This window comes from Poecilia reticulata, linkage group LG20, assembly GCF_000633615.1.
Source record: "Poecilia reticulata strain Guanapo linkage group LG20, Guppy_female_1.0+MT, whole genome shotgun sequence".
NCBI lineage: Eukaryota > Metazoa > Chordata > Actinopteri > Cyprinodontiformes > Poeciliidae > Poecilia > Poecilia reticulata.
Window position 1 is genome coordinate 22,725,505 of NC_024350.1, and position 11,659 is coordinate 22,737,163.

Below are 11,659 nucleotides of genomic sequence, written 5' to 3' on the forward strand. Positions count from 1 at the left end.
CTTCTTTCTTAATGTTGCTCTTTCATGGACTCAGCAGGATTGTATTAAGATGAAAAGTGAGCACAGGCCTTACAATGAGGGCTTTATATCATAAAATCAGAATGCATTTTGAGGCGTTAACCTGTGGGGGAATCATCTGTGGAATTTGTAGAATAAAAACTTGATTTTACACGAAACATGTCCGTATGAGACAATTTGATATGTTTCTTTAAATCGTGGTTTGTGTCTTTTTAACCAACGGCGCTGTGGTGAGTGAGTGGGTGGGATTATAATCCGCAGGTGACTGGAGAGTGAACCATTGTAATAGACTAGTTAATTTGAGTGCAAAAAATGTTGCAAAAAATAACTAATTTTACTGTGAGGGACGTGAGATTTCCTACGTCTTTGGAGCAGCACGGCTCAGATGCGATGGTAAGACGTTCATGCACAAACATCGAGCAGATTGGGTTCAGATGCAGTTAAAGACCAGGCCTTTGTGCGCTGTCTCCTGTCACGTTGCAGCACACGGACCCGGATTACTCGGCCGCCTACGTGGTTCTGGACACGGACAGTGGGCTGAAGGGCTTCGGGCTCACTTTCACTTTAGGAAAAGGAACTGAGATCGGTAAGAGTTGAAGCCGTTCTGAAGACTGTCACGGCGTGGCGTGTTCACGTGACCAGAGCTTTAACTTGGTGGTGCATTCAAGTGCTTTTAAGAAGCTCGGATATTTGAACTTCTTTGGGTTTGAGCAAGATTGACAGCTCGTGCTGATTGGTGAACAGAGGCCATAGAGAAAACAACACATTTTAGGCACAATGTAAACAGACAGATAATATGTCATGGTGATACTGAAAGAACAAGAATAATATATAATATATAAGATACAAATAAGAATTTTCACAAGTCTGACCGAAATATTTTTATATAACATATTTTTTTATTTGTGACATTTAAACTAAAATAATATGTGCATCCATTCTGAAATAATATAGGAAACATACAAAAAATTATTTTAGCAATTAAAGTTGACAAAGATTTATTTTATTTATTTTTTTTTTGGAAACCTTAAATGAACCTTTTCATTGAAATAAAAATAATTTCATTTTTTTTTAAAAAACCTGATATTTAATTTTAGTATTCAGAGAAGAAAAATCCCAAATATGTTGAAACAACTGGTTTAGTAACCTTAACAACTCCTTTAAAATAAGTTAGGGAAACTTTATAAAATTTCTGACTTAAGTTAGTTTTTGTTTGTATCTTCAATCTAGAAATCCACAATTTTCTCTGTCCTTGTGAGACAAAGAGCTTGTGAACCCACAACTGTTTATACCCGTGGCAAATTTGGAGTCAATATACTGTTTTCAGCTGCAATTTGTTTCCGACTGAAAATTTCGCTGTGGTCCAGGTAGAATCTTGGTTTGAATCAGAAAGAGAATGTGTCAGGTAGGACAGAAATCAGGATAATGGCTCAGAGGTCATCCAACCTCAAATACCTGGAGGTCATCACCAAGTAATATATAACACATATGTGGAAAACTTCAAATTTGATTATTGTTATTCAGTAGTATTTGTCGCTGGTTATTAAGAAGAGTTTAAATAATGCTTTAACTGATGAAAGACATAATGTACTGGCTTTAAAAATCTAATTTACTAACGGGTTCTGGGTAGGTGTGTTTCTAACATTGCTGCAAGAAAGCTTTTCTGTTCTCCTGTCAAAACCAACAGTGCCACCTTGTGGTCAGTCCGTGCATTTTTTTTAGACCTCTGTTGGATAAAATATTCAAATGTACTTTGCGGAATGTAGGAGCCTTTATGCATACATTAATGCATTCTAATGCAGTGTTTTTCCATGTGAACTCCTGCAGTGGTGCGTGCCGTCCAGGCTCTAGCAGGACTGGTTGTTGGGAAATCTTTGCACGACATTGTGAGCAACTTTCGGGACTTTTACCGGCTGCTGACCAGTGACGGCCAAATGAGATGGGTAAGTTGGGATGGATCTGAAACACATAAGGGCTTTTAGATTTTGAATTTGGTTGCTGTGTGAAATTTGCTTTCAGATTTCATAGAGGATTAGTGCTGCAACCAAGGAGGGTTTGGTGCAGCTTATCATGAAACAGTTTACTGATTTCTCAGTTTATGGACTCCAATCAAAAAGCAAACTTTATGTTCATTATAATTATGTTCAATATAATAAAGCACAAATTATTTGGTTATACAGACTTTTTTTCCTTTTCATATTTTAAAGGAAAGATCTAATAATAAATGCAGCTAATGTTATATATGCTTGTATTTATTTTAATCATTTTTGAATCTTTTTATCCTGGACAAAATTGAACAAACAAACAAATACAACAGAGCTGGAACTCCTGAATTCAGGCTTTTCTTTATTCACATCTGTTGTAGAACCTTACAACAGATTATTTAGATTATTTATTTTAATCATTTTTGAATCTTTTTATCCTGGACAAAATTGAACAAACAAACAAATACAACAGAGCTGGAACTCCTGAATTCAGGCTTTTCTTTATTCACATCTGTTGTAGAACCTAAACAGCACCCTATTAGAGATCAAATGTAAAGTACTGCTTTCATTAAAGCATCCACAATACCTTATCTTGGCTGGCGTAGCTGGGTCCAGAGAAAGGAGTGATCCACTTGGCCACCGCTGCCGTCCTGAATGCTGTTTGGGACCTGTGGGCTCGGGTGGAGGGCAAGGTGGGACCTTCATTTCAGGCTCTCATGATAACATTCACAGTTTGTCAGCGAGGCTCAAGATTCACAAGCTACTGTCGCTATTTCCCTGTAGCCTCTGTGGAAGCTGCTGGTCGACATGGTGAGTGTGAGATAAATCAGATTTGCGTCCAGGATGCGATCACCGAGGACAGATATTGTGTCGTGTGTCGATTCAGGATCCGAAACAGGTCGTCTCCTGCATTGACTTCAGATACATCACCGATGTCCTGACAGAGGAGGAAGCTCTTGGTGAGACACGTTAGAAAACTACTTGGCCTTTCGGTCAGGGCTTTTCATCCACTCGTATACATGAATCTGCATTGATTTGGGGATTTTAAAGACAAAATACAATATTTTAATTCACAAGTTTGAATTTGCTCTAGACTGTCTCTTATTCAAACAGGTTCAAAATTATACATACAATCTAAAGAATACAAACATATGTCCCTTAATATCTGGCTAAATGTTCCATAGAAAGCTGCAGAGAGACTTCTTTACCATAAAGAAGCCTCCAGTGCAATCCTGTTGGATGTTTGACTACACTTCTTACTAAATTTATATTTTTTTATTGATTGGTTCCCCTGTTCAGACCTTGTCTTAAAACCTATGCCACATATCTTCAGTGTAGTTAGGGTTTGAACTTTCCAGAATAGTAATGTCAACCTCCTTTATCTACTCAAAAGTTCATTTTTGATATCTGTTTGGCACAATGTCTAGTTGGAGCACCTAACTGTGTTCAATTTCCAACCAGTTAGCTGCGGATTGGGGGTGAAATTGAATAAACTGTCCTTATTTTACTCCCTTACTGCAATCCACTTTAACATCTGGCAGAAAAAAAAACTAAACCTGCACCCTGGTGGTTACTGGATTTCTTTCCCTCTGAGGGTGATCGTTTGGGTCCGATGGTTGATGATGTTAATATCATCAACCATGCTATGGGATCACATGATCCCATAGGACTATGGTCCTAAACATACATCAAAATTAAAGTAGAGATGGACAAATCAGATAAAATGAATTCCCTTGACTTCCAAAAAGCCTCACCCAAAGTCCTTTGTTCATAATTTTAAATTAACACTTGTTCTTTTTTAAGTTGTTGTTTTATGCTGTAAAATTTCTCCAACCTAAAAAAAAATGGTTCAAATGTGTCTTTAAAATGTCTAAGTCATTATATCTATTAATGAGAGGCCTTGAACTCTTCACTGTTTTTCTTAATGTGACTAGTTGGCTTTATTTGCTCCCCTCTGCTTTTTCAGGCATACTTGTGAATGCAAAGGAGGGAAAGCAGCAGAGAGGTGAGCAAACAGAAGAGCCATTAATGTCATCCCTAAATTGGATTTCACTTGAAAAACCTCTTCTGTGCTCTAAGTCAAGCACTTTTTGTTAAATTAAATATCCTCGCTAAGATCTGCTGTGGGTAGTACTCCTTAACTGTACTGACTTTTCTCACCTGCCAGAGGACCTTATGATGAGCCAGGGTTATCCTGCCTACACCACCTCCTGTGCGTGGCTGGGATACTCAGACCAACAGCTCAAACAGGTGGACTCCACAACAACCTGCTGCGTCTCCACACATTGGAGTGTCTCGTTTTTTTGTTTTTTTTGTTTTAACGATGTTTCTCCAGCTTTGCGCGGATGCTCTTCAAAACGGCTGGACCCGCTTTAAGGTGAAAGTTGGCGCTGACCTAGAGGACGATATCCGGAGGTGTCGTCTCATCAGGCAGATGATTGGGCCTAGCAACACGTTGGTAAGGTTTGTTTTTTTTTTATCCCACTTTTAAGCATGAAGCAGTGAAGTGTTTTTGTTGAATTTCGAAATATGTTCGAGTTAGATGATTGATGCCAACCAGAGATGGGACGTAGTCGAGGCCATCAGCTGGGTGACCAAACTGGCGGAGGTCAAACCTCTGTGGATCGAGGAGCCCACTTCTCCGGATGACATCCTGGGTCATGCTGCTATTTCTAAGGAAAGAGAAATGTTCATTAATATGTATTTAACAGCTCGTTAAACCAGACGGTGGTTTTCGGTGTATTGTTTTTGATTGTAGTTTGTTTCTCTAAGTTTATTTCACAACTTTTTTTTTATTTTTTCGAGAGCTTTTAACTAGCTTGTGGATTAGTTATATCTGGAATGTTTTGAAATGCAATATCAGCGTAGGCCACGTACTTCTAGAAAGGTTTACATTTTTTTTTTAGCTAACTTAAGGACTGCACATTTAGACAAACCACTAAACCTTGATAAATGATACTAAAAATACTTTTAAAAATGAATAAATATGAACAAATGTGATATGAATATTTATTTTAAATGCAAGAATTTACAAAACATTATGAAAACCTAGTATCGTAGGTCAGAACTTTAATATGTTTTTTTTTTTTTTTTTCTTAGTCCCTCTTTGATCATAAATGAATAATCTACAATTCTTTTCTCAGGCTTTGGCTCCACTTGGGATTGGAGTGGCTTCAGGCGAGCAGGTTGGAGTTCAAGCGTTTTCTACGCACTTAAAATATGGCTAAACAACTAGATTTGTTCCTCAGCGGGACAATTTTGGTTTTTACTCTGCAGTGTCACAACAGGGTGATGTTCAAGCAGTTCCTGCAGGCTTCGGCGCTGCAGTTTGTTCAAATAGACAGCTGCCGGTTGGGCAGCGTCAATGAAAACCTGGCTGTGCTGCTGATGGCCCACAAGTTCAAAGGTAAAAAGCGGGGCAGCTTGTCTTCAGCCACGCATCATTCAGAGACCCATGCTCTGGAATAATGTAGTCAGCTTATTTATATAGCACCACTTCACAATAAATCTTGTCAAGGCACTTTACGACACGAACACACTCAACAAACTCGTCAGTAACTCACATTTATTTTCACTGCATCCCAGTTATATTTGGATTAAAATACACACAATCCAGTTCAGTTAGAATTCATATACAATGCAGTCAAGTTCAGTTGATTCATTCAATTCCAATTAGCAAATCTCAAGTAGCAATTTGTTGATTCGAGGCATCAGATGAGAGAGACGGGCATCTCCAGCAGAACCGGCTCGGTTATGAGTGGCCATCTGCAGTGGCAGAGACTGGTGCTTAAGAGAACAGGAAGCAGACGGAGGGAAAAGACGGAAAAGGCAGTAATCAAAGAGCACTTTCTGTAGGAAGCAAAAGCGGCAGCAGTTACTCTGTCAACAAGTTTGTCTAGCTAAACACAGGATCACTAGCTAAACCAGAGTTACCTACAATGGAAAAAAAGTAGAGTACGCAAAGTCAATTTCAACAAAGGGCAACTTTAAATGGGAGAGAAAAACAATGAGGGCACAAAGTCACGACTAAGGAGCATTGAGGCGGGTCATTTCCTGTAAGTTAGAACATGACGAGGTTCATTTGTCAGATTAAAAGACTGAAAGTCTTTTTTGCACATTGACGGGTATTAAACATGCTTTTAATACCTTTTTCAAAAGGCTGCATTTCTGCAGAAGCATTATCACAGTCAAAGACACTAATCATTCTTGTTTTGTACAAACTGATAATTATGCTGTATAAACATGACCATTTGATCCAGATGGTGACCTTTCGGTGCTGAATAATGTTGCAATGTTACTGAATAACAAAGTTGGGACTACCAATTGTACAACTCTGTTTTATCACGTATTGAATACAAAGTGTAAACATTAAACCCTGCTCCAGTGTCTTTGTTTTTAAACATTGTGTTTGTTTTTTCAGTGCCTGTGTGTCCTCATGCTGGAGGAGTCGGTCTGTGTGAACTGGTTCAGCACCTCATCCTGTTTGATTACATCTGCGTGTCGGCGGATCTCAGCGGCCGGTGAGAGGCGTTTTAATCCCCGACTGCCACGAGTGCCGGCACCGTCTGAACAACCCTTCGGTGTCTTTGCAGAATGTGTGAATATGTCGACCATCTCCACGAACACTTCACCAGTCCTGCGGTGATACAAAACGCCCACTACCTGACCCCGAAGGTAAAGGAATCACAACAAAACTCACCGTTTCGTATTTCACTGAAAGTTTATTTTGTTGGGGTTGTATGTGATGGACCAAGACAAAGATCTGCAAATTTGAAAATTGGAAAGGAAAAATGTGGCAAGGTTTACAAAATATTTTACAAGTTAAAAAAATGGCATATAATTGTAGTCAGCCCCCTTTAGTCTAAATACAATGCAACCAAATGCCTTCTCAGTTCACCTCACAGCGTATACTTGTGAAAAGATGTCCCAGTCAAAGTCCTGACCTAAATCTAATTCATCTGTCCAGTCAGACTGAACTGGAGCCATTTTGCTAAGAAACATTTCTGTCGGGCGGCGGCACGGCCAGACCTGCAGCAAAAGGTGGTTCTACAAAGCACTGACTCAGGGTGGCTGAACACCAAGACGCAACTCTTTCAATATTATTTTCTGGTCTCGTCCATCACTTAAAATAGATTTAGGCTGGTAGTTATAAATTGACAAAATGTGTGGAAAGGTTTAGAGGCGTGAACAATAATTTTACAAGGTCCTGAATCTGTGTGGTGCTTGTTGGTTTTAGGATCCAGGCTATTCCTGTGAGATGCTGGAGTCATCAGTGAAGAGACACGAGTACCCGGAAGGAGACGTTTGGAAACTACAACTCAACAAATAAGGACTTTATTGTCAACATTTCACTATTAAATACTCACTGTAAATCATTTACCTCAAATCAGCAGAGCGTTGTCAAACGCAGAATTTGGAGGGTTCTTGTGATTCGTTTGTTTCGAATCAGGTTGATCATAAAGTTTTTTTCTTTTTACAGAATTAGATAATTTTTTTAGTTATAATACAGGAAAGAAAAAAGATAGTCAAGTACCAACAAACAGTAGAAAACGTCTGGAGCAAAATAACCTTTTTCCCCCTAAATTAGGCAAAAAAAAAAGCGTTGTGGGAACCACAGTCTTTTAAGTTTAAAAGGCACACACGGCCAATTTCAGGTCTCACACGGCCATCTGCATCTTTATGGTGGGGTGTGGGTCGTAGCAGCAGATCTCAAAGTCCTCCGCCTGGAAGTCATTAATGCTTTCCACTTGCCTCTTGATTTTTAGTGTTGGAAAAGGGCGAATCTCCCTCTGGAGCTGCACATTTGAACAGATCGCATGAATCAGAAATCAAACGCAACAAAAGAAATGTTTGAGCTGAACCGATCGACCTTACCCACCTGCGCTTTCAGAGGTTCGACGTGATTGAGGTAGACGTGAGCGTCTCCCAGAGTGTGGACAAAGTCACCGGGCTGCGAGAGACGAGATGCGAGATGAGACGTTGGACAACACGTCTGCAGATTAAAACAAGAAAGGAGAGGCTCGCACGGCGCTCGTACCTTGAGTCCCGTAATGTGTGCAATCATGTAGGTGAGAAGTGCGTAGCTGGCGATGTTGAAAGGCACGCCCAGACCCATGTCGGCGGAGCGCTGGTACAGCTGACAGGACAGCTCCCCGTCGCAGACGTAGAACTGACAGAGGGCGTGGCAGGGGGGCAGCGCCATGATGGGGAGGTCTGCAGACACCGAGGATGTTCAAACAGAAAACAAATGACAGAAAAAAATACAAAATACTGTAACCTCGACTTACCTTTGGGGTTCCAGGCACACATGATGATTCGTCGGTCTTCCGGGTTTTTCTTGATGGTGTCGATGATGTTTTGCAGCTGGTCGACACCTTGTCCTGTGTAATCTGTTGAAAGCGCAGGGGAATCAACACATTTAGATGAATGAAAGTCAGACTGGATGCTGTAATTAAAGAAAGAACCCTTAGCAGATATACAGTAGTTCTTAAGAGGTTTACTGTAGGTTTTATGGGTAATTCAAGGCATACAGTGGGTATTTTGAAAAAAAGGGATATTATATTTTCATACAGTTCATGGACTTAATTAGTTATATTCCATTTTTGTTTCATATAAATAAACAAGTGTGTATTGGTTGACTTATAATAGGCATCTAATATAGCAAAAAACAAAGGGTGGGCCGGTTCAGCTCTGCAGTGTACCATAACAGCTGCAGATCCCGTTTTTCGTAGACTTGTTAAGTGCTTTGATAACAAATTTCATTAAATATATTATTAAAGTTAAAACGGTTAAAGTGAGAAAATGTATTTTCATTTTTAAAAAAAGATTATCGAATGATATGTTTTAGTGGACTTTATGGGTCAAACATTAAACATCCCACTGAAGATATTCTAATAGCTTTGCAACAGTGCAGTACCTGTGTGCATGTCCTTGTACTCTGCACCAAAGTGCCTCCATTGGAAACCATACACAGGTCCCAGATCCCCCTCCTCCCTCTCTGTGAAGCCCAGGTTGTCCAGGAAGTCACGGGACCCGTTGGCGTCCCAGATCTTCACTCCTTTCTCTGACAGCTCCTTGGCATTTGTTGATCCCTGCATCGTGCGAAACAAATGCAACAACCTCGTTAGCCCTGGTGAAACATAGAAAAATGATCAAGAGGGGGTTTCCCCATCATCTTCACCTTAATAAACCACAACAACTCCTCCAGGATGCCTTTCCAGAAAACTCTCTTAGTTGTCAATAAAGGGAACTGGTCTGCAAAGAGAACAAAAACAAAGCAGATTAACTGCTAATAATGCTCAAATATGCCTTTTACATTGCAATTCTAAGATTTTTTTGCAATTCATACCTCTGATTGACCTAAGGGACCTCTAGTGTTTTGAAAAAATAAATAAATCTTCACACAACTTTGACTTTTTCTGACTTTATTCCATCATAAACAAAATATTGCGTGGTAATTTTTTTTTCAACCCTAGCCAGCCTAGCCAAAGTGCAGGTCTGGACTTTGACTAGGCTCTGACTAAAAGCCACATTTAGGTAGAGCACAGCTTTCTCATTCCAAGTCTGTAACAACCTCGCCTTGGTCATCTTCTCATGAACTCTAATTTTCTCACTCGTTGGAAAACTAAACTAAAATCACCAGAGTTCAATGTCCTAATCTCATTTTGTTCTAAATCTTAGATCTTAGTAACTCTAAATACTGCATACTCTCTTACCATCTCTGCACCTGTACTGCATTTCCATTCATTTATTACACGACTATGTTTGGACACATGTATGGGCTAAAGCTGGTCTTTACCTCGTAGGTTGTATCGGACTTGAGCTCCGAACAAAGACAGGACTCCTGTCCCGGTTCGGTCTCCTTTCCTGGAGCCGTGCTCCATGATGTGCTCTGCTAGACTCAAATATCCCCGTTCATCACACAGAAAGCCGAACTTCGTCTCCTCTTTCTCCACTGCAGGCTTCTTGTCCGCCCGAGAGGCGGCATCTCTCCGCACCTCCTCGGTGTGTATTTTAGACGTTGCAGGCATTTTAGCAAATAAAAGTTGAGGTTGCCTCGGTTAACGAAGCAGAGTCCGAGCCTCTTGAGTTGATCAAGACAGTCACGAACCCGCGTTTGTTTGTATTCCCCGGGCAAAATTTCCCGGGCAATACAGGGCTTCCTATTGGCCCGACAATAGGAAGCCCTGTAGAAGGGGAGGAGCCACGTGGGGGGAGGTGGGGCTGCCTCCCCTGAGACTTTACCTGCTTTGGCCGAGTGAGAAAAGGCAATTTCCTTTACCTCCCACATCTCTCCCGCCACCCATTAAAAAAATAAAAATAAAAAAATTTAAAAAAAAAAAGAATTTTTTTTGCCCAAATAAAATATTACAAATATATTATTACCCTGGTAGGGTCACCCAAGGCAGACAGGTCCTAGGTGAGGAACCAGACAAAGCGCAGCCCAAAGACCCCTTATGATGGACACAAACTTTGGACTTGGTTTTCCCTCGCCCGCACGCGGGTCACCAGGGCCCCACTCTGGAGCCAGGCCTGGAGGTGAGGCACSATGGCGAGCGCCTGGTGGCCGGGCTTTTACCCACGGAGCCCGGCCGGGCTCAGCCCGAAGAGGAGACGTGGGTCCCCCTTCCGATGGGCTCACCACCTGTCGGAGGGGCCTAAGGGGTCGGGTGCATTGTGCTATGGGCGGCAGCCGAGGGGGGGGACCCTGGCGGTCTGATCCTCGGCTGCAGAAGCTGGCTCTTGGGACGTGGCTTCCTGGAGGTGAGGTGTTCCGGGCACGTCCCACCGGGAGGAGGCCTCGGGGAAGACCCAGGACATGCTGGAGGGATTATGTCTCTCGGCTGGCCTTGGGATTCCCCGGGAGGAGCTGGAACAAGAGGCTGGGAGAGGGAAGTCTTTGCCTCCCTTCTGAAGCTGCTGCCCCCGCGACCCGACCCCGGATAAGCGGAAGAAAATGGATGGATGGATATTATTACAGAATAACATTTCACACAACATATTATTTAATAATAGTCAACAGGTTATCTACACTGCATTAGCGTGGCACTGTAAAAACAAATCAAAAACGGAAGTTGCATGATGCTGATTATTGTGTAATTTTGAAAAACGGTGGTACCCAAAGTCCAGTTCTGGAATGCTACTAATCACTCACTATGCTCCATACAACCCCTATACGGATAGATTTTACTTTTATTTTATTTTTTTACTTGCATAAAAGTTGATGACTCAAGGTGTGATTTTTCTATTTCTTTATTTTCATTATTGCTGAGGATCATGCTAATGAAACGTTTGGCCCGTTAGGAAGGAAAAATAGTAACCAGTGCATCAGATACTGTAAAGCAATTCAAAATCTATCAATGAAAGCCAAGAAGCTGAAAAGCTTTCCCAATTTGTTTTAGTGATATAAACTTCAAATTAGACAAGATGAGTGGACTGGACTGCAATTTTTTTTTATCTTCAGAAATTTGTTCCGAAATGGGGGTGGTCAGTTCATTTCTGTAAGTAAAAAAAAAACAACATTTTTTATTTCTGTTCAATGTGACTGAGATACAAAAATCCATTTTAGCACTAAAGAGTTCTAAGAGTTTTTATAATCGCAGTGTTTTAACTTTGATTTCAGGATTTCAAAGGTGACACACAGTGCATCATGGGAA

The 11,659-nt window shown here is 41.0% G+C and overlaps 2 protein-coding genes across 4 annotated transcripts; one reads left to right on the forward strand and one right to left on the reverse strand.

Annotated features, from left to right (window-relative positions):
* Nucleotides 1-248: 248 nt before the first annotated feature.
* Nucleotides 249-7,358, forward strand: enosf1 (enolase superfamily member 1). Of its 2 annotated transcripts, XM_008396695.2 has the most exons (15): nucleotides 249-411; nucleotides 502-604; nucleotides 1,846-1,961; nucleotides 2,609-2,695; nucleotides 2,787-2,813; nucleotides 2,890-2,962; nucleotides 3,970-4,008; nucleotides 4,171-4,253; nucleotides 4,339-4,461; nucleotides 4,546-4,680; nucleotides 5,147-5,188; nucleotides 5,280-5,409; nucleotides 6,424-6,523; nucleotides 6,596-6,677; nucleotides 7,240-7,358. In XM_008396695.2, the coding sequence occupies exons 1-15, from the start codon at nucleotides 331-333 to the stop codon at nucleotides 7,330-7,332; spliced, it is 1,314 nt and encodes a 437-aa protein (XP_008394917.1). In that variant the 5' UTR covers nucleotides 249-330; the 3' UTR covers nucleotides 7,333-7,358. The 2 variants fall into 2 exon arrangements, with proteins under 2 accessions (XP_008394917.1, XP_017157373.1); XM_017301884.1 differs by lacking the exons at nucleotides 249-411; nucleotides 502-604 and having other exon boundaries at nucleotides 1,875-1,961; nucleotides 2,578-2,695.
* Nucleotides 7,322-10,149, reverse strand: tyms (thymidylate synthetase). Of its 2 annotated transcripts, XM_008396694.2 has the most exons (7): nucleotides 9,802-10,148; nucleotides 9,184-9,257; nucleotides 8,920-9,094; nucleotides 8,291-8,392; nucleotides 8,041-8,216; nucleotides 7,882-7,953; nucleotides 7,322-7,798 (listed from the first exon to the last, which is right to left on the reverse strand). In XM_008396694.2, exons 1-7 carry the CDS (start codon nucleotides 10,031-10,033, stop codon nucleotides 7,661-7,663), a joined length of 969 nt encoding a protein of 322 aa, XP_008394916.1. In that variant the 5' UTR covers nucleotides 10,034-10,148; the 3' UTR covers nucleotides 7,322-7,660. The 2 variants fall into 2 exon arrangements, with proteins under 2 accessions (XP_008394916.1, XP_017157374.1); XM_017301885.1 differs by having other exon boundaries at nucleotides 7,882-8,216; nucleotides 9,802-10,149.
* Between the last annotated feature and the right edge of the window lie 1,510 nt (nucleotides 10,150-11,659).

Coding starts and splice junctions, on each gene's coding strand:
- enosf1 (XM_008396695.2), top strand. CDS start 331: ATGTTGCAAAAAATAACTAATTTTACTGTGAGGGACGTGAGATTTCCT. Junction 2,696..2,786: donor GGGCTCGGGTGGAGGGCAAG/GTGGGACCTTCA, acceptor ATTTCCCTGTAG/CCTCTGTGGAAGCTGCTGGT. Junction 6,524..6,595: donor TCGGCGGATCTCAGCGGCCG/GTGAGAGGCGTT, acceptor GTGTCTTTGCAG/AATGTGTGAATATGTCGACC.
- tyms (XM_017301885.1), bottom strand. CDS start 10,033: ATGCCTGCAACGTCTAAAATACACACCGAGGAGGTGCGGAGAGATGCC. Junction 9,095..9,183: donor AGTTGTTGTGGTTTATTAAG/GTGAAGATGATG, acceptor CGCACGATGCAG/GGATCAACAAATGCCAAGGA. Junction 7,799..7,881: donor TCGAACCTCTGAAAGCGCAG/GTGGGTAAGGTC, acceptor TCAAATGTGCAG/CTCCAGAGGGAGATTCGCCC.